Below are 26,403 nucleotides of genomic sequence, written 5' to 3'. Positions count from 1 at the left end.
ATATTTTATAATAATGTTATTATAAGTTTTAACTATTATTCTAAAACAGAGAGTTATATTTGAGAATAAAAAGAATTATTCATGAAAGCTAAAAGCCATTACAAGGCTCACACACAGCCCCGGCCAATGCTTAATATCAAAATTGCGAAATAATTTCACTAGGCAATGCCAAACAAACTAGGTTGGAAATTGAGAAAATGATTCTTAATTTGAGTTTGTGCAGAAAAATCAAAAGTAAAAGAATAAGTCCTAATTGATTTAGGAAACCGAATTTTATTATATTTATAAAAAAGAATAAAAATCAAGCTTAAAAAATCCAAACAGAGATGAAAATCGAACTAGAATTAGTAGTAGATGAAAATCACTATGCTATGAGTTACTCATCAAAGCACTTTATGGGTTGGTGATGGTCGTCAATGTAGAAGACTTATTTCATCTCCTATGAGTCTTCAGTAATTAGTAGTAGAACTGCAATCAACAGTTAAGCTCTTCTTAACTCGATATAAAATAAACTCTTTGAGAAGACTTTCTATTTTTTGATTAGACTGTTAGGCTAGTCACATGATTAACTAACAGAATGAGCACCCAGCTCGAAATTATATACAAATTTGTACGTAAATTTCGTGTCAGGAAAGACATTACACTCTCCTTGTTCGATCTTAGGATGTAACAATAAACCTAGATTATACATTCTATTTAAAATGCCCCTATGTCCACTAATTTAACATTACAATAATTATAATGGTATGCACTTACCGGAACCAAAGAGACACCACTATGGCCTATGGGTATGAAAACTTTCACTAGAAGTAATGTAGCTAATTTATAGATGAATCTCCCTAACTTTGACGTTTTCCTTATTTTATGTATACTATATGTACTACAAACTTTACATGTTTGTACTTATGCTCAACAAACATTGACCCTTGTCTTTAATTATCCAAGTGCTTCATTATTATTATCAATCCTCTCGATAGAGACATAGCTGTCCCTCTCCCAACATTAGAAGATAGAAATATAGTGAATAAAAGAATAATGTCAATGTGAGGAGGCAAAATTAACCTAATAAGAATAAGAAATATTTATATGAAAATGGATAATAGTTTCAGAGATAGGACTGAAATTAACCTAATGAAATTTATTTGCCTGATAAATTTTTTTTAATTTTTGGGCATAAGTGATTGTCTAACGTAGGATCACTGTATCAGATCTGACTTAAAACACTGTGAACGAGCCAAATCTCATGTGCCCATGTTGGTCGTGTATTGTGCAACGAGCCTTATCTACGGGCCCACGACGTGGACGGCTCTGATTCCTCCTCAAATCACCAACTGAATTGCGACACGTAAGGATGTGCATCAGATGTTTTGGACCACCGTCCTACCTTTTGTACCACAGCACGACACAACACAAACGGCCATCCACATCGTCCACCACAATCCAACGGCCGTGACACGTCCACTTCACATTTACGGAAAGCGAACCTATAAAGCTGGACGAGGTGAGCTCACCGAAGGTGACCGGATTCCACTTTTACGGAAATCATCTACTTATCCCCTATTCAAACATACTAAACCCTTCTAAATACCGAAACAGCCCCTAAATTTAATTCCCAGTACGATGATATTAGTAGGGGTATATCCGTCGTATCAATTTGGTTTAAAATAATTCCATTGGACCGCCTCTGAACCCAGACCGCTCGCGGCGAACCCTAAATGGTCCCAGTTCCCGGTTAAAACCCTGCATAGATTCCTCCATCCGATCATAAGATGCATAATTTTCAAATGCGGGTAAATCCTCTACCGTCGGTAGAAGATCGAGAGGAGATCACTATCGTTAGTTGATTCTCGCATAGGGATTTTCTATGCGGAAGAGCCATAAATGTTCTGTTAAATCGTACGAATGTACCGGCTAAAGGGAGTTGCCAAGCGCGGGCACCGAGGCTTCTCAGCTCACCCCCCCTCTCTCTCTCTACCGTGCTTTCCAAGATAAAGCGATAAACCCTAATCTCTCTCTTCTCCTATCTCGCCTCTCTCTCTCTCTCACTCTATCTCCAACTCTAAGACAAACATGAAGAACCTTTACCCTAAGGGGAAGGGTAAGATCCACCCCTCGCCGTCGTCCCCTTCTGCCGCCGCAACCACTGGAGGCGGCGCCACTTCTTACTGCGATGCGCTCGCCGTTCTCCGGCTCCTGCCGGCGGCGATACTAGCGCTGACGGCGGCGCTCGGGAACGAGGACAAGGAGGTGCTGGCGTACCTGATGACGAGGTCGATGAAGCCTCCAGTGGCGAGGTCGGACGGCGAGGAGCGGCGCCGGATTCTGGCAGGGGCGCACCGGCCGCTCTTCGACTGCGGGTGCTTCGACTGCTACACGAGCTTCTGGTCGCGGTGGGATTGCTCCCCCGATCGCGAGCTGATCCACCACGCGATCGAGGCCTTCGAGGAGCACCTCGCGAGCGCGGAGCAGAAGGGGAGGGGAAAACAACGGCGAAGGGAAAAGGGGAAGAAGAAGAGCAAGGGCAAAGAGGTCACCAACCCTCCGGAGATCGAGGCGGAGGAGAAGGTTCTAGAAGACGCGAAGCCGGAGGAGCATGTTCTAGAAGCCCCCGAGCCGGAAATCGAGAAGATTCCAGTACCCGTCGAACCCGAAGAGAATAAAGACGATGACGACGAGGTAGAGGAGAAGGCAGTGGCTGAGGTGAGCGGAGGAGAGAGGAGACGGGGCTGGGTGGACGTGATGGGAATCCTTAACCCGCGTTTATGGAGCCTGTGGAGTCCGGGTGAGTAGACCACTTTTCGCATTTCCCCCCCTGAAAAAGCTAAAAATTAGAGCAAGAAAGAAGAAAATAGTGGACCGAAAAAAGAACCCCCCCCCAAAAAAAAAGTGTTCTGCTGGTATGTTCCTCTCGCCTTTGCCGCCGGAAAGTTCCATGTGTTTTTCTCTACTCCTTTTTGTTTATTTTTTCATTTCTGTATATTTTTGCTTCCCTATCTATATCCGGTGGTTTTTGTAGTCATGCTTGGAAAATATTTAAATCCTATTATGTTAGATAATACCACTCAGTAATTATGTTAATTTCTAGGTACCGATTTGATTAAGTGGTTCAACAATCTCAGGTTAGACGACGAGTTAACACCATTAGGTAGTAGGACTACTTTGCTTCGATCTGCAGCTATGATCTTATCTTGTTATTGTGCTGCCTCTTTCAAACAGACAGAAACGTCCCTTTCTCTTTGTATATTTACTTCCATCTCACCGCCGGTGAAAAGGTTTTTGTAGGGCATTTTTGGAAATAGCGTGCTATTTCGTCGTTAAGCAAGTGAGATATTAACAAGGTGAAGTGGATTTGGACAGCATAGATTAGTGGATTAGGGCTAAATCTCAGTTGAAATATATATATATAATGACTGAGAAGGGCTTTACTAGGCTTTGTTGAATGGAGTAGTTGAATAACTTATCAAGGAAAGAGAAGTACTGTGGGGCCAGGGGTGTATTTTTGTTTTTTGGAGGAATAATTTCACTTTGACCCTGAACCTTTCGGCTCTCCTCATCCATGGAAATGATTCTCTTAATCCATAGTTATGTGATAGTTTATGTTTATGAATGAAAAATGTAGCAGAATATTAATGAAAGAAATATATTTGAGTGGGTTTTAATAGTTTATGGATCTAGGTGGAGATGAAAGGTAGTCCAGGATCAATGTCAAATTATCGGTTTTCTTTTTTATTAAATGCTTTGTTTTATGGTGATGCGTGCTTTGTTGGTTCCCTAAGAATGTGATCATTATTACTAATTTATTTGGTGGATAAAGCGGTCTTATGCTTCAATTCATGCGTAAATAATCAATTTTGAAATATACTCTTCAAAATTATTTTTATTTATCATTCAGTCAAAATTATTTTTAAATCAGCTAAAATACAATTATCTGAAATGCTAGATATTTAATGTTGATAATAAAAGCAAAAGAAAGGGTTGTTTATTATAAATATTTCAAATAATACCTCCTCGATATCGATATGAATGTATTCTAAACATTATCCTATCCCCCTTATCCGGCTTTGGCACTTATCGAGACTAATCCCAGGCTCTATTGCCACCAATCCATCCTATCCAGCATTGGGAAGAGAAGGTAAGCCTGTGGCTAATGCTTGGAACTCACAACCAAGGCGGAGCCAAAGGCATCCATGTGGTGGCCCGGGGAGGGTGTTATTCTTATTGCCTTTGGGCTATCGGGCTGAGATCAATGAGACGACCAGCCAGCCCGGATAAGGTCCCACGAGGTCACGGGGGGAGTGGATAAGGGCGAGTGGCAGTGGGATAACATGGGTCCATTGATTCATTGTTGTGGGTGGGGTTGTCGGATAAATTTATTTGCGCACAAAATCCCAACAATATTGCAGATAGATTGATGCCTATCATCATGCAATAATTCCTGAGCACTTAAGTGAGGAACTGAAAGTCTCGAACTCTTGTGACCAGTTCGTTCGTGTGATCTTTCAATTTGGACCTCTCTCTCTCTCTCTCTCTCTCTCTCTCTCTCTCTCTCTCTCTCTTTCGGTTGAATTATATAGAAGTTGTTGGCGGTTTGTAGCATGGATTTTGTCGTACTTCTGACTGCATCGTTTAGTAGACGTTAGGTTATATTTCAATGCCCATATAAATTCAATACTAACTATTAATTTCTTTCTCCTAATTTAACGATTGATATTAAATAAAATTAACGGAAAGTATACGATCATATTTGAAACCGCAAGGATAAAATAGTCATATTTTATTTCTCTTCCCTAGCTATCTATTTTTTTAAAAAATAAAATAATATTTAATCGGTAGAAATCTACACTTTTATTATAATAAAATACTTAAATTCTAATTTTGTATCGATTAATCTAGTCATATTCCAATCATTGCTCTTATATTTTAAGTTTGTCAAATTCTTTTTATCAAGTGTTTCATTTATTTTTAATATAAATTATTAATCGGGTCAAAGAATTATATAAAAATTTAAAAATTGCTGCAACTTCAAAAATAAATTGCTAAATTGGAAAGCGACTTCTACTAACACCCAGTAACTTTCCTAGCAGTTTTCAAATTTCACTTATTTTTTTTAAATTTGCACGTCTATAAAAAGTTTGAAAAACTCTACTAAAAAAAAGTAAACAAAATTTTGCAATTCATTTCATGGGTTATCTCTTTACTACTTATAAGTCGATCTTTTTATTTAGTAAATAATAGAGAACAAGAAAATGCAATGCCGAATATAATGCAGGGTGTGATGTCTACTCAAAAGCTCCTTATTTGTTTGGATCTCCTCTTATATTTTATATTTGCTTACATACCCCTCCACAACTTTTTGTTTATTTTTCGTATATGCCTTCTATCACTAGAGTTGGTAAATAACTTCTTATATCTAAAGAGGTCATGGGTTCAACTCCAACTCTAAATAGTATTTCTTTAATAGCTTGGCAGTACGGTTGACTTGGAGAAGCAGCTCGACAGTGCGACAGCTTAGAATAGATCTTGACGTTTTGTTTGGAGCAGTTGTTCGGCGACGCACATGGTTTAAGGTTTAGACTAGATAACTTACTATATTGACTAAAAAAGCTTGATAGAGCCTTAAATGTCTTTATATTGAGAGATTGTTGACCCTTTATCTAGCTCATATTTAGTCTTCGAGCTCATGAATGATAAAAAATATGAGATTTAAAGATGATAAACAAATAAATAAGAAAATTTAGAAATGCAAAATTCTTTTAAAAAAAAAAAGAAATTCGGTCTTTTGCGTATTGGAAAAGAAACCTCCTCCATACAATTCAATTCCTCTTATTTTAAACCACTTGTGCCTCTTCAAATACAAAAAGGCCCATCTAGCTAAAAGTAAAGTATTAATTTGAACATTCTTTACGAATTACAACCTAGTGGATGCGAAAGGGAGATGGTCTTTTGCAAATATAGTTCAAAATAGAGGAGTCCAATTGCAAACGGTTGGAAAATGAGACTAAGATAGAATATTCAATTTATATACCGATGTTTCTTAAAATCAAGTATAATTTGAATATTCTTTACAAATTACAGGCAAATGGTTCTTTGCAAAGTAGTCCAATTTGCAAACAGTTGGAAAATGAGATCTTTTGCAGGTCGCTAAAAATCAAGGTCCCAGTTCGCCATCTGTATTGAATCAGACTATTTTAATTAAATAAAATTATAAATATTATTTAAAAATATTAAAAATTTCTAAATTTTTTTTAAAAAATTATAAGAGAATAAGAAAATAATAATTACTTATATATAAAGCCTAAAAATCTCTTTTCCTTTTTATCCCCCCTCTCTCTGCTTGCTGTAGTAGGCTTACAGTGTCGAAACTAGTTTCGGCCCAGATCGAGATTGACTGAAACTAAAATCTATGCTAAAAACTAAATGTTTGAAGAGGTATATCTATAAATATCAACAGTTTATAAACTTCTAATAATAATTAAAAGAAAATATGGGGCAATAGAGAAAAATTCACTAAGCAAGAAAATCAACTAAGATGTCTTAAATAGATTAATTCGTATAAAAATTTCACCACAATAAATTCACAAAAGAATCTCTAAAAAATGTCATTAGAGAAGATAATTGATCGAGAAGGCCTACCTGTCACTGTTAGTAAACTTGAAGCCCAAGCCTAGCCTCTTATTAGATCATTCATTGACCTAAAAAGATATGAAGTAAAATATCTCCGCATTCTCTCACTGATGTAGGAAGGCTAATCTTATCGCACATGAATTAGCTAACTTAGGGAAAACCGAGTTGTTTTCTTCTTCTTGGGTCAACATAACCCCGGCCGCTTTGGCTGGTTTTTTCGCTAGGGATGCTCTAGGTATTACCTTAGATATCTAAATCTTTTTGTACCCTATTTGAAGTAACGAAGGTGCCTTTTTTTTTAACCAAAATAAAATGTAATGAATCAACAATGTATGTCATGTCTTTGACGCTCAACATACTATTATAATGAGGAATCGAGTTCAGCAAGAGGCTTCATAGCTTGCTATCTATTTTCCCTACTACCTCAAACGTCTTGACTATCAATTGAATAAGCCTAGAAGTGAGCTAAAACCTTCACCTGTTTAATAAAAGGCCTCATTCAAGCAGTGAGAAACAATCTTATACTCTTAACCTTGATCTCATGTTTATCTACTACTTTAATCAAGGCCTCGGCCCGAAAAATATTGGGCTGGGCTTCCTCAGCACGAATATGGGAAAATAACTTGCTTATTTACCTTCATATTTCTTTGCATAATTGCGTCGAAAAAAATATATTTCAATCATTATTAAAATCATGGTGGTTGTCAAATTTAACAAATATATCTTAAATAGTAAGCCACCATTCTTTCTTAAAGTTTGGAATGTTAAATATGTGGCAAATACTTTAATGCACCTTTAAAAATTATAATCTTAATCCAACAGCTATAATAGCCAGTTTTCATACTCTGTACCTGTTCCAAAACGACATTTCTTAAGAAAATTTAATTACATGTGCCTAACTTTCCAATTCTATTATTATACCCTTGAAGATCTTAACAATTATACCTTCATCAAACTAATTGATAAACAATTAACTTTACTGTATGGAAGAAGCTCTCTACACGTTTTTTTTTTCGTTAAGATTTCTCTCTTAATATAATTATGCCTTAATTATAAGGGATATCATTTAATATTAAATAATTTAAATTTGATTATTTGGAGATAAACTTCAATTTAAATATAATTCTCTATCTCTATCTTTTAAAATTTAATTTAAATCAATCTTAAACAAATGGGAGATATATGTAACTAATAAAAAATAATCAAAAAGATAAAATATAATTAAATTTTCATCAAGTTAACTATAAAAGACTTCAATACCCTTATTTTGATATATATACATTACTCTCAGTTAATAATATATATGTGTTTTACTTGATAAAATATTAAGATAATATAATTGTCAAAAGATAATGTGCAAAATTATATATCTAAAAAAAAATTACCTACTGAACCAGTAATATCTTTCATTCTTAATATATCCTTAAAGATCTTAATCGTTAGATCTTTATCAAACTGATTGATAAATGATTAACTTTATGGCATGGAAGAAACGCTCTAAATATGTATATTGATTATAGGGACAAAAAATTATGAGAATAATCTCAACATACTTATATATTTGGTAGCATTTTATAATTCCCAATTATAAAGCCTAAATGGAGTATTGATGAGAGAAAAAGGGAAAAGGAAAAATTTCTAGTTAGATGGCATGGTCCCCATTTTGAAATTAGGAGTTTGTGATCTTCTAAAGTACACAATGGAGAGATCCAATGATACTCTTATGGCCCTCTATTATGATTCATTCCTGTGGGGGAGACTGATGACATGCACTTGAACTTAGTTAGACTATCACTTCTCCTCCCCAATGCAATGAAGAGAATTTCTCTAAACCCTAACTCCAAATTCTAAGCATCATCAAAGATTCTTCCCTACATCACAAATCAGTAACCATCATGGTTCATGACAACAAGTTTAGGAATCTTGATTAGGTCAGTGCGGCAGAACTGGACATCTATATAAGTTTTTGTGATTGTGGGAAAGAAGAAGAAGAAGAAGAAGATACAAACATTATTAACTTCTCCATCAGAAAGGTACTCCATACTTGATGGTTTATAAGTCAATGGTTTCCTCCTATAAGAGTATATTTAACTCTTTAAATTATTCTAAATCTATTTAATTGATAAGATAGGTCTAGCGATATTCGAAAACATAATTGTTTATGTGTATAGGACTTTCGAGAACTATATATATTTATATATATATATATGGTCCCTCTATGTAAGTGTATGTAACTGTTGATCTTTATATCCATCTCAATCTCATCCAAATCATAGGAGGACCATATCCTACAAGAGATTACTCATATATATATGGCTTTAGTAGTGTCATTAAGATGATTAGAAGAGAAACATTATCAAGCACAATGACCTGCCTCTTGGCATCAAAGTAAAATAGCACCTTCCAAGTATGCATTGCCAACCATTTGCTTGAGGCCAGTACTTATCTTCTCACTTGGTTTGTGCTTGTCTCATAGTTGTTATTGTGCTTTCCACTCCTTGTCTTGCCCTCAGTGACATCCCTTTCCTTTCTTTGCTTTTGCTTGTGGGAAAGATATGCTTGTTTGGTATTTTGTTCATTAGCACATGCATGCTTTCTAGTAGTATGTTGGTTACTCTGAATAGTTGCTGTACTAGGTTTACTAGGGCAAAGATAAGAGTCTCAAGTATGTCTTTTTATTCAAGAATAATAAGGAACTGATCATGTCCATTCATTAGGAATTTCTTATTCATTATTTGTATCCAAACACCGCGAAAACCTACCTAGTTATTTATTAAAAGCCCCTCACATGAGCCTTTTTATTTGTTTTACTATTTCAACTTGGAGTTAATAAAGGAGAATAGATTTATCAGAATTTCATCTCAATAAAGACAATCACTAAGATACCCCTAAAATATGAAGAATAGATTGATGTCATTTTCAGTATGAAATAAAATATAAACCCTAGGATATCAGATCTACCATAAACTATAGATATAATTATGCGAAAAAATAGAACGTGAAAAGACAATCACAAACACAAAGAATTTTACGTGAAAAAAATTTACTAAACCCCGGGTAAAAAAAGGAGAGTACTATCTAGGATTGAAATGATCATCAATTCAACTGTAGCAGTTGCATGATGAACTGTCAGACAGCCTATCAATCCCTTTGATTATATATATAATATCTTGCTCACTCAAACTTACAGTATAATACTTTTCATGATCATTCCGACCTCAATAATCTTTTTAAGGTTGATGCTATCTTCTCAATAACCCTCCAGATGAATTCTTTCAAAATCTAAAGAGGATGAGATATGTAGAAAAGTTATTCAGCATGTCTATCATGTATAGCCTTCCAAAGCAGTGATGTGATTGATCTCTCAAACAATGACAAAAGAAATGCCTTCAAGATGAGGTTAAAACCCTTTCATATATCTCTGCCAAAATAAAATCCAACTACCCTTGCAAAACTACTCTCAAAAGAAGCCAAATTTTGAAAATCTACATATGCATTCCAATAAGGTTTTTTTTTTAATCAATTTTTGTTCGTTCTTTGAGTGGTTAGAAGCAATCTTCTAATATCTATGCATCAGAAAAATCTTCAACTATATAGTTTGAGTAACTTTCTAAGTAGCTAGAACCACTTTCAAACCTATACATATGCACATATAAATAAGCTAGACATCCTTTTATATTTATAATGTTTTGAGACACATTGCTGATTACATAAAACTTTTACACAGTATGTGCTCTCAATAAATACACCCTCTCTATTCCTATTTCAACAATCAAACACGGATTCAATATTCATTGTTATGATTATATTCTCTATTCTAGTTTTGCAATCCAGCACAAAAACTACTAGATGTCTAAAATGAGAATAAGGAAACAAAGATAGTACTAATCTTGAATCACCTTAATTCTTCACAAAGAAGTAGGATCTTCCATGTTGCCATGCATACTCATTTGGGTGGGGATTCTTAGCAGTTTGGACATCAGCTATTTTAATCCTGATGCAATTATCCACAGGTTTGCATCCAACTATGGAATACACTTTATATAGACAATTTTATGTACCTAATTGATCTATCCAACAACAGCACTGCCATTGTCTTTCAAGTAATCTTCGACCACCATTAACATAAACTTAGGATCTTGTGTCACCTTAATAAGGGACTAGTCTTCACTGCTCCTTGATCTATACTTAAATAACATTTTACATTGTGAGAGAAGAAGAAAAAAACTTATGACCTCCTGTTCTGATACTGGCAAAAGCATCATACTTGTTTAGATATTTAAGCAAGTAACTGACAATAGATTTATAATTTTATATTCTAACCCTATTCACTTTGATGTTATATATGTGTCCAAATCCCAAAGGCAAGATATGCAATCTATTAGTGAGAAGGAGAGCATAGTGTAGGTTAACCACAAAAGGATGTAAGGGACTAAGTAACCACTATGCATGAACACCAGTTTTCTTGCAACCTACACAAACTTCTAACCAAATAAGAACAAGACATATTGGATAACTTTTGATTGGAGAACCATCTCCTCTCCTTCCCTCACTCTAGGATTCAATGTATGTCCATAATTGCCTCCAAAGTCTTTGAGAGGAACATGCATAAGAATTCATGGACATAAATACCTCAAACTGTTCGACGAAATACCGCTGCAGTGCCTCGGTTTTTTTTTTTTTTTTTTCGACAGCCGAAAAGGAGAAGATTTATCCTGGTTCTATAGATTTTTTTTCTTTTTTTTAATTATTATCTTTTGGGAGGGGGCTAAAATGAGATAGAATCTTTTTGTAGCCTTGCACATAATAAATTCTTCAATGAGTTAAGAAGGGAGCCACATGCATGCCTGGATGGGAGCATATATATAGTCCATTAGTCCTTGTCTACAAGCTTTAAAAGTGATCTCCTCTGAAGTGGCTTCACTTTGTTTGGGCCCTTTGCTTGCTTTAATTTCCAAATGTCAAGTCTACATACTAATCTATGCAGATGGAATATAATTATATATATATATATGTGTGTGTGTGTGTGTTTGGCTAATTAATGCATTCTTCCTATCAAACCAAGATGACATTATCTCAAAAGAGGTTTTCTTCTCCTCCTTCTCTTTTCTATCCTACCATGTTGATATTAGAGAACCTCTCTCCACTAAAACATATAAGAACCTTACATAACATAGCAAACATAGATAAGATCACTCTTTTTTTAATAAAATTGTTATCAAACACCACTGTGTGAATCACAAAAGGATCTCTCATTACTTATCAACTATCTATGTGTGATTTTCTTATACAAGTTTATTCGATGTATTCGAAGGAAAGAGGATTAGTTGTGTGTTTCCTAATTTTATTTAGAGTGGTGATCATGTCAATCCCTTCGTTGATAATTATTCTTAAGTTTTTCTTAATCTCAAAGCAAACAAGGCCTTGAAGCTGTGATTATGTATTCTATTGCTATGCCGACAACAATCCTTTTTTTTTAATAATAAAAATTCAAGTTTGATTACGACAGAATATTATATTTTTAAAACAATCAAAATTATTTACAGAGGAGTTGTTTGAGTGAAATCCAAAAGCTCAATATATATATATATACTAAAAAAGTTAGTGTGTGACTTATAAATTCATTAAATGAAAGATACAATGTGTGAAATGTAACCCTCCATTATTTCATGTAGATTGTAGATGGTAATTAAATCAACCAATTCTGAAGTTGACATATCCTCTCCAAAGTCCAAACCTATCTTATGAGCTAATTACTAATCAATCCTAATCTTTAATACCAGTTACAGAAGATGATAAAATCACAGCTAAATTATTCTCTATGTTCCAATATAACTAGCAACATAGAAACTAACCTCTTCAATAATTTAAAATTAATTACAGTTTGACTCCCTTAATTATCATTTCATATCACTTTCACCCTCTACAAAAAGACATACACACCTCCTTAATTATTTAATTATATCACTAAGATCATTCCATTAGAAATTCTATTAGAAAATATATTAAAAATTGGCCAACTAATTGGATGAATAAAAATGTTCTTGCCTTTTCTTTCCCTCTTTTATTATAAGTGGATTTTGAAAAAATTAAAAAAAAATCAATTGAGAGTTTGATGTTTCAAAAAATTATCATAGCAGCTATTAAAAGAGAAGATAAAAGGATATAAAAGGAAGACACGAATATATTTTTTTTCCACCTACTAAGTTACTCAGAATTTTAAGATTATTTCTATAAAAATTTTAAGATATTTTACAATTCATGCCCTATATTTTATCTATTTTGTGATTCACAATCCATTTTTGACAATTTTATAATCCGACCCTTTCTTTTTTTTCTATAATTTTTCATTTAACACCCGACGTTATTTTGACTAACTGATATCGACTAAATTACTAAAATACCATCACCATTATTTTTCGTCTCTCTATCCATTCTTTAAAGAAGGCATGAGTAGTTTAGGTATTTAAAAATTATTTCATATATTATAACCGAATATTTCTTTGCCGGTACCAGATTGAAAGGGAAGAAGGAACTTAGATCTTTTGATCTTCAAGCTGCTACCGACTCTTTGCCGGTGGACTTAAACGGATCAATGCTTGCAATTTGGCGATCGATTGGCTCAGTCGTGCTTCCTTTCGTTTTCCAGAACCTTACGAGTCACCAACCAAAGCTGTTTAAATTAACCGAATGTGTTAAATGAGAAAAGTAGGGATCAGGTTACAAAACCTCATAAACAGAATGGGAGTTACAAAATAAATAAAATGTAGGGTTTAATTTATAAAATTCCTAAATTTTTAATTGGACCTCTTCTTCCCTATGCTTCCTACCTATCTATCAATCTATCTTTGGACTTTGGTGGAAGAAAGATCTATAGATAAAACTATTCTAATGTTTTATTTGGCCATCTTCTTAGTCTTAAAATAAGGAAAAGAAAAAGAAAGAAGATATTATTCTCGAAATTGAATAGGAGCAAGTGAAGAGGGGCTTCAGCAATGGACAAAAACTTGCACTTGTGCATTGGGCCATGTTCACGTGGACCAGCAGTATGTGAAGACAGTGGAGTTTGCTTTATGGCATGCTGTGTTGTGTTCTTCTTCACCAGCTACTATGATCATATCTTAAGTACGTTATTTTCATGTCTTCATGCAATCGACTCCATTGCTAACATTACTTTGAAACAAAATATTAATAAGAATAGGCAGGGTCTTCTTCTTCTTCTTCTTCTTCTTCTTCTTCCTTTCCTTTTTCTTTTCTTAATAAAATGGTGGACCATGCATGCATGGTGTATATATTGTACCCAATACCAATTGATAGGATTTATCTCCACACTGTTAGCTGAGTTGTTCTCCCGGATACTATCAACCCAAAAGAAATGCACAAGTAGTTGTCTATTGAAAACACCACCCAAAAATAAAATAAAACTCTTGAGTTGACTCTAACTTGGCAATAGATAATGAAAATAAAGAATATACTTTTACTTTTGAATTTGAAAACGATTAAAATAACCCCCCATTGATCTTAAATTTTATTCCCTTTTTCATTTTACCTTCGTCAGTGTTAAGATTATTTTGCATTTAACTTTAGGATATTTTTGAGGCATTAGAAGCAAAATCTAAGGATTCGTAGGGTGTTTTGATAAAGTTTTCTGGAAAAATTAAAGGAAGAGATAGTTACATAGAGCTTCTTGAACTATTAATCATTTTCATATGCACCCCATCCCAATCCCAATCATCTCATTTTGGTATATATTGTGGTGAAGAAATTTGTGAAGTAAAGTGGAGTCAAATCAAAGTTTGGGTTGAAAAGATAGCTTCTTTGAAAATAATAATTTCACAACAAGGTATAGATAAGTTTTTGGAAATTCATTCCCAAGTAATATGGGACTATACTAAAATAATTCATAATTTTCCTTCAAGAGAGGGAAACTTGAATTTCATTGATTGCCTTTTAAACATTTACTTTTCCCCATACTTTATTTTATATTATTGAAAAAATATTACATATATTTACCAAGTAAATTTTGAAAAAACTCTCATCTCTATGGGTGTAAAATTGATCTTTATTATTATATTTAATGAAAATATCTATCGGATAACTAACGAACTAAAGATGCATCTCCAAAGTTTCCATAATTAACAAGGTCAATGTGCCACAGAAAATAAATAAGAATGTCTAAAAAGAAGGGTGGAATAATTCAACGGTGTGGAGTCTAAGTGTAATTATTTCATGAAAGAACACCACGATCTACTGGGGTTTAGCTCTATGCAACTGCCATTTAAACACTTCCTTTTCCCCATACTTTATTTTATATTATTAAAAAAATATTACATATATTTACCAAGTAAATGTTGAAAAATCTGTCATCTCTATGGGGTGTAAAATTGATCTTATATATTATTTTTAACGAAAATATCTATTGGATAACTAACGAACTAAAGACGCATCTCTAAAGTTTCCATAATTAACAAGGTCAATGTGCTATAGAAAATAAATAAGAATGTCTAAAGAGAAAGGTGGAATAATTCAATGGTGGGGGAGTTTAAGTGTAATTATCTTATGAAAGAATACCATGATCTATTGAGGTTCAACTCTATGCAACTTCCAATTAAACACTTCCTTTTCCTCATACTTTATTTTATATTATTATACATATATTTACCAAGTAAATTTTGAAAAATATGTCAATGTGCCACAGAAAATAAATAAGAATGTCTAAAAAGAAAGGTGGAATAATTCAATGGTGGGGAAGTCTAAGTGTAATTATCCCATGAAAGAACACCACGATCTACTAAGGTTTAGCTCTATGCAACTTCCATTTAAACTCTTCATTTACCAAGTAAATTTTGAAAAAATCTCTCATTTCTATGAGGTCTATAATTGATCTTATATATTATATTTGACAAAAATATCTATCGGATAACCATCGAACTAAATTCGCATCTCCAAAGTTTCCATAATTAATAAGGTCAATGTGCTACAGAAAATAAATAAGAATGTTTAAAAAGAAAAGTGGAATAAACTAACGGTGAGAGAGTCTAAGTGTAATTATCCCATGAAAGAACACCACTATCTACTAAGGTTTAGCTCTATGCAACTTCCATTTAAACACTTCCTTTTCCCCATACTTTATTTTATATTATTAAAAAAATATACATATATATATTTACCAAGTTAATTTTGAAAAATTTCTCATCTCTATGAGGTCTAGAATTGATCTTATATATTATATTTGACGAAAATATCTATCGAATAACTAGCGAACTAAAGACGCAACTCCAAAGTTTCCATAATTAACAAGGTCAATGTGCTACAGAAAATAAATAAGAATGTCTAAAAAGAAAGGTGGAATAATTCAACGGTGGGGGAGTCTAAGTGTAATTATCCCATAAAAAAAACACCATGATCTACTGAGGTTCAGCCCTATGCTTATGTACGTCCATCCGTCCACCTGACGTGCAATTGCTTGCTTTTTTAAAAGAAAATTTTCACTATGCATTGCTCTCCATCTGATAGTTCTCAGGTTATATGTTCCACATATATAAGCCACTTTTGTTTACAACCTTGGCAGTGCCTAGCTACAAAGACTACCAAGGATGAGTTAGATCACATAATAATGACTATAAAAAGAAGCACAATAGCAAATCTAGTACATGCTAGAAGATATATGCAGTATATATAGATCTGCGGTTAGAGAGAATCACACGTGCATGCTACATGCATGCAGGCATAAGATTAAATAGTTTATCTTCATGACTTGTGCACAATATTATTAATTCTCCAGACATAGCTAGGTAGATGAAGGATATATATCTATATATATCTATATATATATATATATATATATATAGATGTACACATGCAATCACGCGTGCATGGGCCATACGTCCATGCATGGAACCCACTGCATCCCCCATTTGCCCACATGATGTGATCTTTGGGACACTGTGCCTAACCCTAGTTTTTTTCTTTCTTTTCTCCTCTCTCTTTGTATCCTTCTCTATGTTTTTCTCTCTACCCACCTCCTTCTCCTTCTCCTTCTCCTTCTCCTCCTTCACATGACTCCTTCACTAGTAGTATGTTGATCTTCTCACCCTTATCATTCGTCTATTTAAGCTCTACTTCTCTCCTCCCCAACCTTTCTTCTCTCAGATAGAAAGACCTCAGCAAACATGAAGGTCAGATAGATCAGTGGAGATTATATATATATATATATATATATATATTTAAACTTCATTGTTGCATTTATTGCTGGAGTAGTACTTGCATGTACTTTTCCATATTTCCATTATATTATTATTATTATTATTATTATTATTAATATTATTAATGTTTTGTTGCTTTGATTTCAGTTACTTGGCTGGATGCATCGCAAGTTTCGCCAGAATAATGGCGACGTGTTCAAGGACTTGGCAAGCGGTACGATTCTGTTCTCCCTTGTGATTCTGTGCAGCCTCAGTCGTAGGAATTTCCTGCAGGCGGAGAATTCAACACGGTGGCCAATCACTGGCCGTCAGGTGCCACCGACTGTAGGGAATTCCTGTAGCTGGGGGGTGCGGACGATCTGCACCTGAGGTACCAATTTGCAGACGCGTGCGAATGGGCGCACTTTAGCGGGATGCATGGCCTTCTGCTAAAATGCGCCCCGCGTTTTATTGCGAGCAACGTCGGCTTAAATTAGTTTGAGATATAATTTCAGAGTATTTTTAATTTTTAATTTTTAAATTTTAAAAAAAAATTAAAAAGGGGGAACAAAGAGAGGTGGAGAAAGGTATGCATATTTAATTTGTTTTTTTTTTAATAATATATTTTATTTTTATCTTTCTTTTGCCTCGTAGGAGGTTCCTGCAATTGCCTCCCCGGGAGGGCATCTCTGGAGTTCGACGATGTGGAGCACCACCGCCACCGTCGCCGCCAATCCGATCCATTTGTCTCCAGATGCCTCCGCCTCTCGTCGGAGGACTTGTTGGACGTCGCCTGCGCCGGCGCCGGGGGCTCGGAGGCGGTGGACAAGATCTTCGGCGGCCTCCTCGCCATTGGAACCCTAGGGGTCGATTCGTGTCCGATGGACGAGGAGTACTTGGAGGAGGAGAAGGAAGAGATTTATATGGATCGGGACGAAGCGGTTACCCCGCGCTTCGGGCCGATAGCCGAGAAGGCGGCGGCGGCGGCGGCGGCGGCAGCGGCGGAGAACGATCTATTCGGGACGAGCGCGGATGTTGAGAAGGTTCTGGCGGCCGAGGCGACGACGGAGGAGGATCTGGTGGTGGTGAGCGTGGAGCTGGAGAAGGTCCTGGCGGCGGAGGCGGAGAAGGTCACCGGTGGTGACCGCATCTCGTCGGCGAGGCCGAGCGCCGGTGACAGGATCTCGTGCCCGCTCCAGGGGTTCTTGTTCGGTTCGCCGATTGAGATGGCGGAGACGATGGGGAAGAGGGAGAAGAGGGTGTCGCTCGGAGAGCTGTTCATGAGGAGTAAGATCGCGGAGGAGGAGGAGGAGGGGGTCGATACCGGTGAAGGAGGTGGTGCTGGACGAGGAGGGGAGGGGAAATCGACGGCTCGGATGCTAAAGAAGATGCTGAAGCGACGGGGTTTTGGTGGATCCGGTGGTGGGAATGGGAACAATTGGACGGCGGAGAGTAAGTTCCAAAAGGTTAGTATCCTGATCAAAATCTCATCTTTTCTTTGAATTTAATGCCTTTCCCTTTTATTTTTAGCTTTTCTTTGATCTATTGCTAGTTGTGATTGACAAATTGGTTGTGTGACAACACTCATGATGCTCTAACAAATGTTTTGGTCATTGTCATGGTTGCATCTTTAGTTGGAAGCTATGAGTGTTTCCTGATAGTTTATGTAGTTCTAGTTATATTATTACATGATTGGTTGAATGAGAGAATCTTGGTAGCTTGGAGAGGAAGAAACATATTGTTGTAGTTCTGAGTCTTCTGACAACATTTTAGTGCAAATTTCTGGCCATGCCATGGACAGTTGGATATACAGAAGTTATTGGGTAAAGCCACTTATGAAGAGAGATTTCTATCTTTGGATACCATAATAAGACTAGTTTGAAGACTTTTCGTTAGTATATGATCATGGACTCTGATATTTATGTAACTAGGCAGTGAATAAGAAACTCTTATTAGGATCCTCTGTAAAGTAATACATCATAACAACCAACCTCTATATTGTTAAATTAGAAACTAATGTACATAAAAATCTTGCATTTTCCCTCTTTTTATTCCTAGAAAATTTTGAGAGAATTTGTTTTGGCATCTGCTTAAGTATCAAGATGATGCGTGTAACTCTATTTTGGTCATTGAAAAGCATGTTTCATAAGATTTATAAACTAAAAATTGATTATTGTGATTATTTTATATATGCAAATGTAATTTTTTTCAGATCTATGAAGCTAAACGGACCTTATAATTTTTTTTTTTTCATTCCTTATACAGTCTTTGCTTCTATTTTTAGATAATTGCTAGTGAAAAGTCTAGTGTTATAACATACGTGTCACTCCAAGTATGAAGTCTTTTAGACACAGAACTAGAAACTGCGCAGCTAAGGTAGCTGCATCTTAGTTCACTGTGAAATATCAATCTTGGCATCTTATTTTATTATTGAATACTTATTCTATATCTATTAATTACTAAATTTGAGATTTTGTAAAATTCTGTTGCAATACTATGATGAGATATAATGAGATTTGCATGAAAAGCCATAATGATTTTTACCCTCTTTTTTTTTTGGCAAGATAACCTAATTAATTATTTTTGAATCCAAAAATGCCTTTACATTTGGGTGTATAAAGAAACTCATGCTTTATATCTAATGTGGAAACAATATTTTTCTTCAAAAAGACAATATTTTCTTGAAATAAGTATAAAATACTCTTATATTTCCTCTTTTTCCTATCGACATTTAATCTAAACAAGCTTGTCATTATTGTCTTCGCATATACTACCATTTATTAATCTCATTGGCGTCCATCTAAATTGTGGAATTACTATATATAGTGAGGATTAAGTATATATCAAATGAAATTGCATCACATTGATCTTAATATGTTTTACCTTATATCTAGCACTTTCCAAGGGTAGAAAATAAGAAAAAACCACCACATTTGTGCCTATATAGTTAATTTGTATATTGTATATTTAATCCACACTTACCATATAGTAAGTGCGGATTTGAGTCTTAGGTAAATATTTTAATGCCAAAAGGCACCAAAGAAAAAAAATAACACACAATATTAGTGAGCATATGAACTCGTATATAATTTTTGCAAGTTTAGAACATGTTTTTGTGGATTTATAATATGTTCTTCGTATTGAATAATAATTTTTTGTGGATTGAATAGTAATAAGTGAGAATTAAGTATATACTATGCAATTTAGTATATACTATGTAAAATTGCATAGTATTGATTAGGGGTGGCAATCGAGTCAAGTTCAGACTGGGTCAGGGTAATACAAATATGAATACGACCCATTTATTAAACAGATTAACATGGGTCATATATGAGTTATTATGTGACACATATTATTCAAATTTGTATAAGTTATGTAGGTTATAAATAGATCTTTTCATGTTATAAAATGATTATTCATATCATAATCTGATTATCATGTCATAAAAAGGTTTGCGGTTGGGTTATAAACATGCTAAACAGGTTGAGGTGATAAGCACGGACGCAGTTCGTTTAATAATTAGGTTTGGGTCATAATTGTTATGGTTCAAATCCAATTATATCAAACCAAACCCATTTAAGCCTTCATGGTTTAAAAATTGTCACCCCTTGAGTGGGTATATGTTTGTGGGTGGCGTGAGGAACTAACCAAAGCATGATCCAGAAGGAACCCACAAATTTGGGATTTCAAGCAGAGTTCTTGGGGATGTCATGAAGTTTAACAATCTCTTGGAAATGATGTTCGGCTATTTGAGAGGCATCCAAAGTTTGTTGCAAGGTACAAAATTAGCTATTTTTAGGAAATTGATCCACGATCACCATAAGAGTCTTTGTTTCATTGAATCCGTGGTAAGCCTAAGACAAAGTCTAAGCTCACATTCTCCCAAGATGCATTTGGAATTGGTAAAGGAGTTTATAGAGCGATATTAGAGCATGACTTTTGGCAAGATGGCAAGTCCAGTATCTTCAAATATGGTTAGTAAAATCTTAGTGCATATGAGGCCAATAAAAATTTGCTTGTAGAAGCGCTATCGTCTTATCTCTTCGAGAATGTCCTCTTTCATGTGCTTCTTTAATAATAGCATGATGTAGGGAACATTAAAGAATGTATAGAAGATTGTCCTTGAATAGTTCTTTGATTACTTCAAAGCCTAAGACCTTCACCTACACAGTAAGAAGCAAGGAATTTCTACAGCTCAATGCCTGATTTGTGTTTGATGTGAAAATTATAGGCTTGAAGAAATTTAACCAACTTTGCATGCTTATTATTGAGCTTGCATTGACTATTTAGATACTTTAATGCCTCATTATCCAAAAGAGAACAAATTCGTTGGGTATTAGATGCTGGCGTCAATGTTCCAAAGCTCGAATAATAGAATAAAATTATTTATCATAGGTAGATTAATTTTTTGTGAAAATGGTTAAACTTTTCACTAAAAAAAGCGACTATTAGAACAACGAGAGCCTCACTTTCATTGCTGTTGGTGATCACCTCATCTTTCTCTTCTTCATCATATATTGCTGGATATTCGTCTTCTTCAATCACCTTATCCAAGAGCGTAACAACTCTCCTATTTAGATATTCAGAGGCGATATGCTTGATCCTTGTCATTTGAAGCGTCGCCAAGGGTTGGTGTTGGATGAACTTAGACGTGTCAAAAACCAAAGACATTGAAACTTAGGAGATGAGCTTTAGAAGGTTGAGAAGCACTCCCCCAGTTAGAAGTATTCTCAGAGCCTAGGGTTCGAGAAATGCTTGTACCTGTTGGCTGACATCCCTCTTTGCTTTTAGTTGTCGCTCCACCTTGACCGTAACTTTGTACACATCATTGTAGGTCTAATATGGTTGGATATCTACAATATCAAAGATGTCTTGTTGCAACTTGCCAAGACAGAGGTTGATCGTTTGTTTCCCAATTCGGGGAAATCACACCGTATCACGATATTATCAAATCCTCAGTATACTCCACCACAAAGCGACTCTTTTGGGTGAACTGATAGTTTTCTGGTAAGAACTTCTTGAGCTCTCTTTTCATCTTTTCCCTAGTAACAATCTTAGATTTGCCATCACGATCTCATTGGAGTTTGAGTTGCTTCCATCAAATGGAAGCACGCTTCTTTAATTTGATAACAACAATCTTCACCTTGGTCTTTCGACAAGTCTTTGTATTTAAAGACTTGCTCCACAACATGAAGTCAATCAATGAATTTATCTGGTTGTATTCTTCTTACAAATTTAGAAATTTCCACCTTGATGTTAAGGTCTTCTTGGAACTCGAGATTCCTTCAAGGATGGCGATGTAGAGAAGCCTCTTCACTAGATGCTCGTCTTCGAGCATGATAGAAGAGGTTAATCTCCGGTTTGTCATAGCTTGAAATCTCATGCTCCGAATTATGATGAGAATCATTATGTTCCGAAGCCTCTTTCCTAGTACGAGCAAGTTGCTCTTCAAATTCTCGCACTTGTCTCCTGAAGTCATCCATTTCAATATCTTGCAATTCGCGGTCACAATCACATGCCGAAGGGAGGGTGTTTGGACCATGTCTCGTCATCTATATCTAGGCTTGATATTAATTGACATTAGGTAAGGAGACTAGTGAAGAAAATACAAATATGGGGATATAAAGGCCGGAGGGTCTCTCTCTCTTGTAATAGCTATGAGAGGGGGGAGAGAGGAGAAAGTAGTGCACTCGTCTGTGTGTGCCCAACTTTTTCTGGTTATTACACTTATTTCAAAAAATGGTACTATTTCTTTTTGTGATAAAATAGCTTTAAATGTAAAGTATGCTTTTCTTTCTATAGACAAAAATAAGAGCACTTTGGTCTTAAAAAGAAGTCAAATGAATTATCTTACAAAGGAAAACGAAAATTGGGTAAAGTGATAAAATGCGAAACTATATTGGTTTGAATTGCTCCAATGTAAGTCAAGAATGAAAAGTACTAAAGCAGAAACAGAAGTGATTTTCTTATCTAAAGATGTATTAGATGGAGTTGCTTTTCACCCATAGGTAAGGGTGAAAACGGATCCGATACGGATCGGATAGTGCTCAACCCATATCCGGATCCGTATTTTTAGTTCGGATATGAATTCAAATATGGATATTGGACGGATAGCAAAATTTAAAACCATATCCTAACTAAACGGATATGGATAATTTTTGGATAAAGGATCGGATTTTATACAGATATTGATTGAATTTAAAATAATTATAATATTTTATTTAAATATAATTAATACAAAATTATTAAGAGTTTTATAATAAATAATTTTTTTATATGTCAAATATATAAAATTAGAGAAATTAATCTCTATAAATAATATATAACGTATTATTAGTAATAATATTAATATTTACTATTTAAATAAGCAAACTAAAAACTGTAAATCATTTAAAAAAATATGCGGGTAAACGGATATCCGATATCCGTTTCCGAATCCGAAAAATATATATTCAACCCGTATCCGAATCCATATCCGAATTTTTTTCAAAAATTCTATCCGTATCCTAATTCAAATCGGATAGAAATTTTTTTATCCAAATCCAATCCGAGTCGGGTCGGAGTTAATCCGATCTGTTTTCACCCCTTCCTATAGGTGTCTAGTATTTTTCTGAAAAGGAAAGTTTGGTATCTTTTGAAGGTTCATCAGATTGGATAACAAGCGGGCAATCTTGCCTTATTCAAATTGTCAACCATGTTTTACAAAATTAAAAAAAAAAAGGTTCTTTATACAGAGATGAATCAATTCTGATATAGCTACTTTTGTTAAGAGTATGTCTTGCATAGCAACCACAATGCTCCTCGATGTAAGTAGGCCTTAGATGAGTTTCTTTTACGATACTTTCCTTTATGAAATAATCATATTTTCAAGAAATGGAAAAATCATCTACCCCACTTAACTTGTCCCCTCCAATGTTGCAATTATAGTCCATGTTCATGATTGTAAATTGTGCATAATCCATGGCCCATCAGCCTTTCACTTATTAGATGATCCAAATGCATACGGTGTTAAAAAAAATGCATATGGTGTGATTGATGGTCTCTTTCACTTATAGAACTCTGTTCCAAGTTTTTGTGAGCTGTTACTGATGTGATGTCAATAGTCTAACAATAATAGGACCTCAATTTTGTTAATCGTTAATGTGTACATCATCTAGTACAGAAACTGTGACAACAGTTATGATTTTGACATGCACTAGGTTGGGTAGTGAAATATCAATATCGACATCGATGATCTCTTTCACTTTATATAACTCTGTTCTAAGTGACTTGTGACTGATACGATCATAGTCTAACAGCGATAGGACCTTACCGTGTTACTGTTTACATCAAACTATGACAACAGCCTTCAATAACTGCTGGATCTATAGTTAATCTTGAAAGTTCCTTTAAATAGTTGCACATTGTGGAAAAATAGAAGCGGGAACGTCATTGAACCTCAAAGAACTCTTAAATGTATTTACCCAAAAAAAAAAAGGAAAAAAGAAAAAGAAAAAGAAAAAGAAGAGGAACTCTTAATGATGTTTTTTACTAGCACCAACTAAGTAGTACATTTCATTTGCACATCTGGCCATTCTCAAGCTTTTAACACCTCGTTAAGGACAAGTGCCTAATCGTTGCATGTGTAGTTTGGCAAGGCCATCTGCCAGACTCTACATATATAGGATTTATGAATTATATTGTTTCTGAAGTAGATCCCTTTTATCAATTATTCAATTTTAATTATAGAACCATGTTGGGTAGCATTTCATCTTTGGTAATGATAAGTTATTTGACACCCCTTCCAAAGGCTGGAACTTGTAGATATGAAAATTGATATGTTATAAATATAAATTGTAATTCCTGCTGCTCCTTTAGTGAACATAATTGGGTTCTGAGCCTTTTTGCCTTTGGTCCTACATCTTAGTTATTTGAGACTAATGGATCAAATTGTTATTGTGTCACTTCAGTCATCTAATATGATAAGTTAACTGGATGTAGTTCAATCAAATATGTCGACTAGAGAGACAGGGAGGAGGAGGAGAGTTGATTATTATAATTTAATATCATGATAATGAATGATATAATCTATTTGTATGCTGATGCAGCAACTTTATGATTTGCTAATTGTATCTCAATATGTGGTAACCTTTTTTCCTGCTAAAAGTATGTATAATCTGATTAGATACGACTGACACCCATTAGGAGCTTATTTGTTATTCTAGTACTTATTAGACTTTGCTTTGTTTCTCAGAAATGATTATTAGCCTCATGACATAAGCATTTCACATGCAGATCCTTAAAATATTCCACCGAAAAGTTCATCCTGAAAATACTACAGCAACCAAGAAAGCTTCAAAGTACAAGAAACATGAGAATGAAGATTATGGTCCTCATCGAGGCGATAATGGACCACTAATGACCACTTCCAAACTCAGTTATAGAAGGGAGTGCATGCCAAGCTTCAAATGTTGCTCAGACCCCGCATCACTTGCACTTGGTCGGAGTGACTCAAGCGACAATCGTGAGCATTGGATCAAGACTGATGCAGACTGTGAGTACTCCCCGACATGTATTAGATGCATCTCCATCATCATTTCTCCTTATAATCGTATAATATTATGGAACACAAAATGACTTCTAACCATATATATTTACCTCAATCTAAGCATTTCATGTCCCCTCACTTTGCACTGAAGATACCATATTCTCACATTTTATGGTAACTCAGAAGTATTTGTTTTCTTATTTCATTCATTTCAGACACAATAAAGCACAATATGGATAAATAGGAAAGCTGCACCTCTAATCATGACCACTTGTGCTTGTAAAAAATCTCATTGATATGTAATTTATACTTGAGAGATAGAGATTTAAATATGTTAATTGTTTGTTGAAACAGAAAAGGTGCAACTTTAACATCTCATGTATTATCATCATCATCTATCTTAAGCTATGAGATAAGTATGGAATTCTTTGTTTTGGGTTATTAGTTGGATAAGACCCTTAACAAACTATTGTGTTTCATTTTGCAGGTATTCTTTAAACCAATAAGTAATTTATATAACATTTTTAATCTTTATGATAAGATGACCAAATATTTGGCAATTACCATTTAAGTTCTTTTGAGATTTAATCACACACTTGATTTTCTTTCAATGGGAAATAATTATCTTACATAACAAGCTTTGTCAGCAATGCGAGCTTAGGATTGCTGCAAAAAGATTTGCATTTATATAACACTGCTTTTTTTTAGATCAGTAGTTTCACTTAAGAGAAAGCTGATGTTTCTTCTCTCTCTCTCCTTACAATTCTCTGTAGATCTGGTGTTGGAGCTTTAAAAGAAGAGGAGACAGAACTGTTGGTTTTCTAAGCAAAAACGTTCCAACTGTTTCAATGTGAGATTGCAAGCGAAGATCTTATCCTTCATGTAGCTAAAGCTGTATGTGTGAATAAATGTGTGTTATATTGATTGAGATGGTTTGGCTCAAATAAATTTACAGGTATGTCAGGATGTGACTGAAGTAAGAACAAAGTTGATAGCCTGTGTCATTTGCTTATGTATGTATTATATGATGTATTCTTGACATAAATAAGAACTATACTACAAAATTCT

At 34.7% G+C, this 26,403-nt stretch overlaps 2 protein-coding genes across 2 annotated transcripts; both read left to right on the top strand.

The window, feature by feature from the left end:
- Positions 1-322: 322 nt before the first annotated feature.
- On the top strand, positions 323-2,871 carry LOC140758379 (uncharacterized). Its single transcript, XM_073094510.1, has one exon. It carries the CDS (start codon positions 2,071-2,073, stop codon positions 2,788-2,790), a length of 720 nt encoding a protein of 239 aa, XP_072950611.1. The 5' UTR covers positions 323-2,070; the 3' UTR covers positions 2,791-2,871.
- Positions 2,872-16,653: 13,782 nt separating this feature from the next.
- Positions 16,654-26,322, top strand: LOC140758076 (protein LAZY 1-like). The gene is made up of 5 exons (XM_073094094.1): positions 16,654-16,802; positions 16,977-17,043; positions 17,463-18,274; positions 25,083-25,341; positions 26,109-26,322. The coding sequence occupies exons 1-5, from the start codon at positions 16,797-16,799 to the stop codon at positions 26,126-26,128; spliced, it is 1,164 nt and encodes a 387-aa protein (XP_072950195.1). The 5' UTR covers positions 16,654-16,796; the 3' UTR covers positions 26,129-26,322.
- Positions 26,323-26,403: the final 81 nt, after the last annotated feature.

The sequence above is a fragment of the Typha angustifolia genome, chromosome 3 (assembly GCF_048772165.1).
Source record: "Typha angustifolia cultivar Huaian chromosome 3, ASM4877216v1, whole genome shotgun sequence".
Taxonomy (NCBI): domain Eukaryota; kingdom Viridiplantae; phylum Streptophyta; class Magnoliopsida; order Poales; family Typhaceae; genus Typha; species Typha angustifolia.
This window is presented reverse-complemented; position numbering and strand designations above follow the sequence as displayed.

Bases quoted from the DNA above. Each gene is read 5' to 3' on its own strand.
- LOC140758379 (XM_073094510.1), top strand. From the start codon at position 2,071: ATGAAGAACCTTTACCCTAAGGGGAAGGGTAAGATCCACCCCTCGCCG.
- LOC140758076 (XM_073094094.1), top strand. The intron at 18,275-25,082 runs GTTAGTATCCTG...TTTCACATGCAG, and splicing joins CGGAGAGTAAGTTCCAAAAG to ATCCTTAAAATATTCCACCG. The intron at 25,342-26,108 runs GTGAGTACTCCC...AATTCTCTGTAG, and splicing joins GATCAAGACTGATGCAGACT to ATCTGGTGTTGGAGCTTTAA.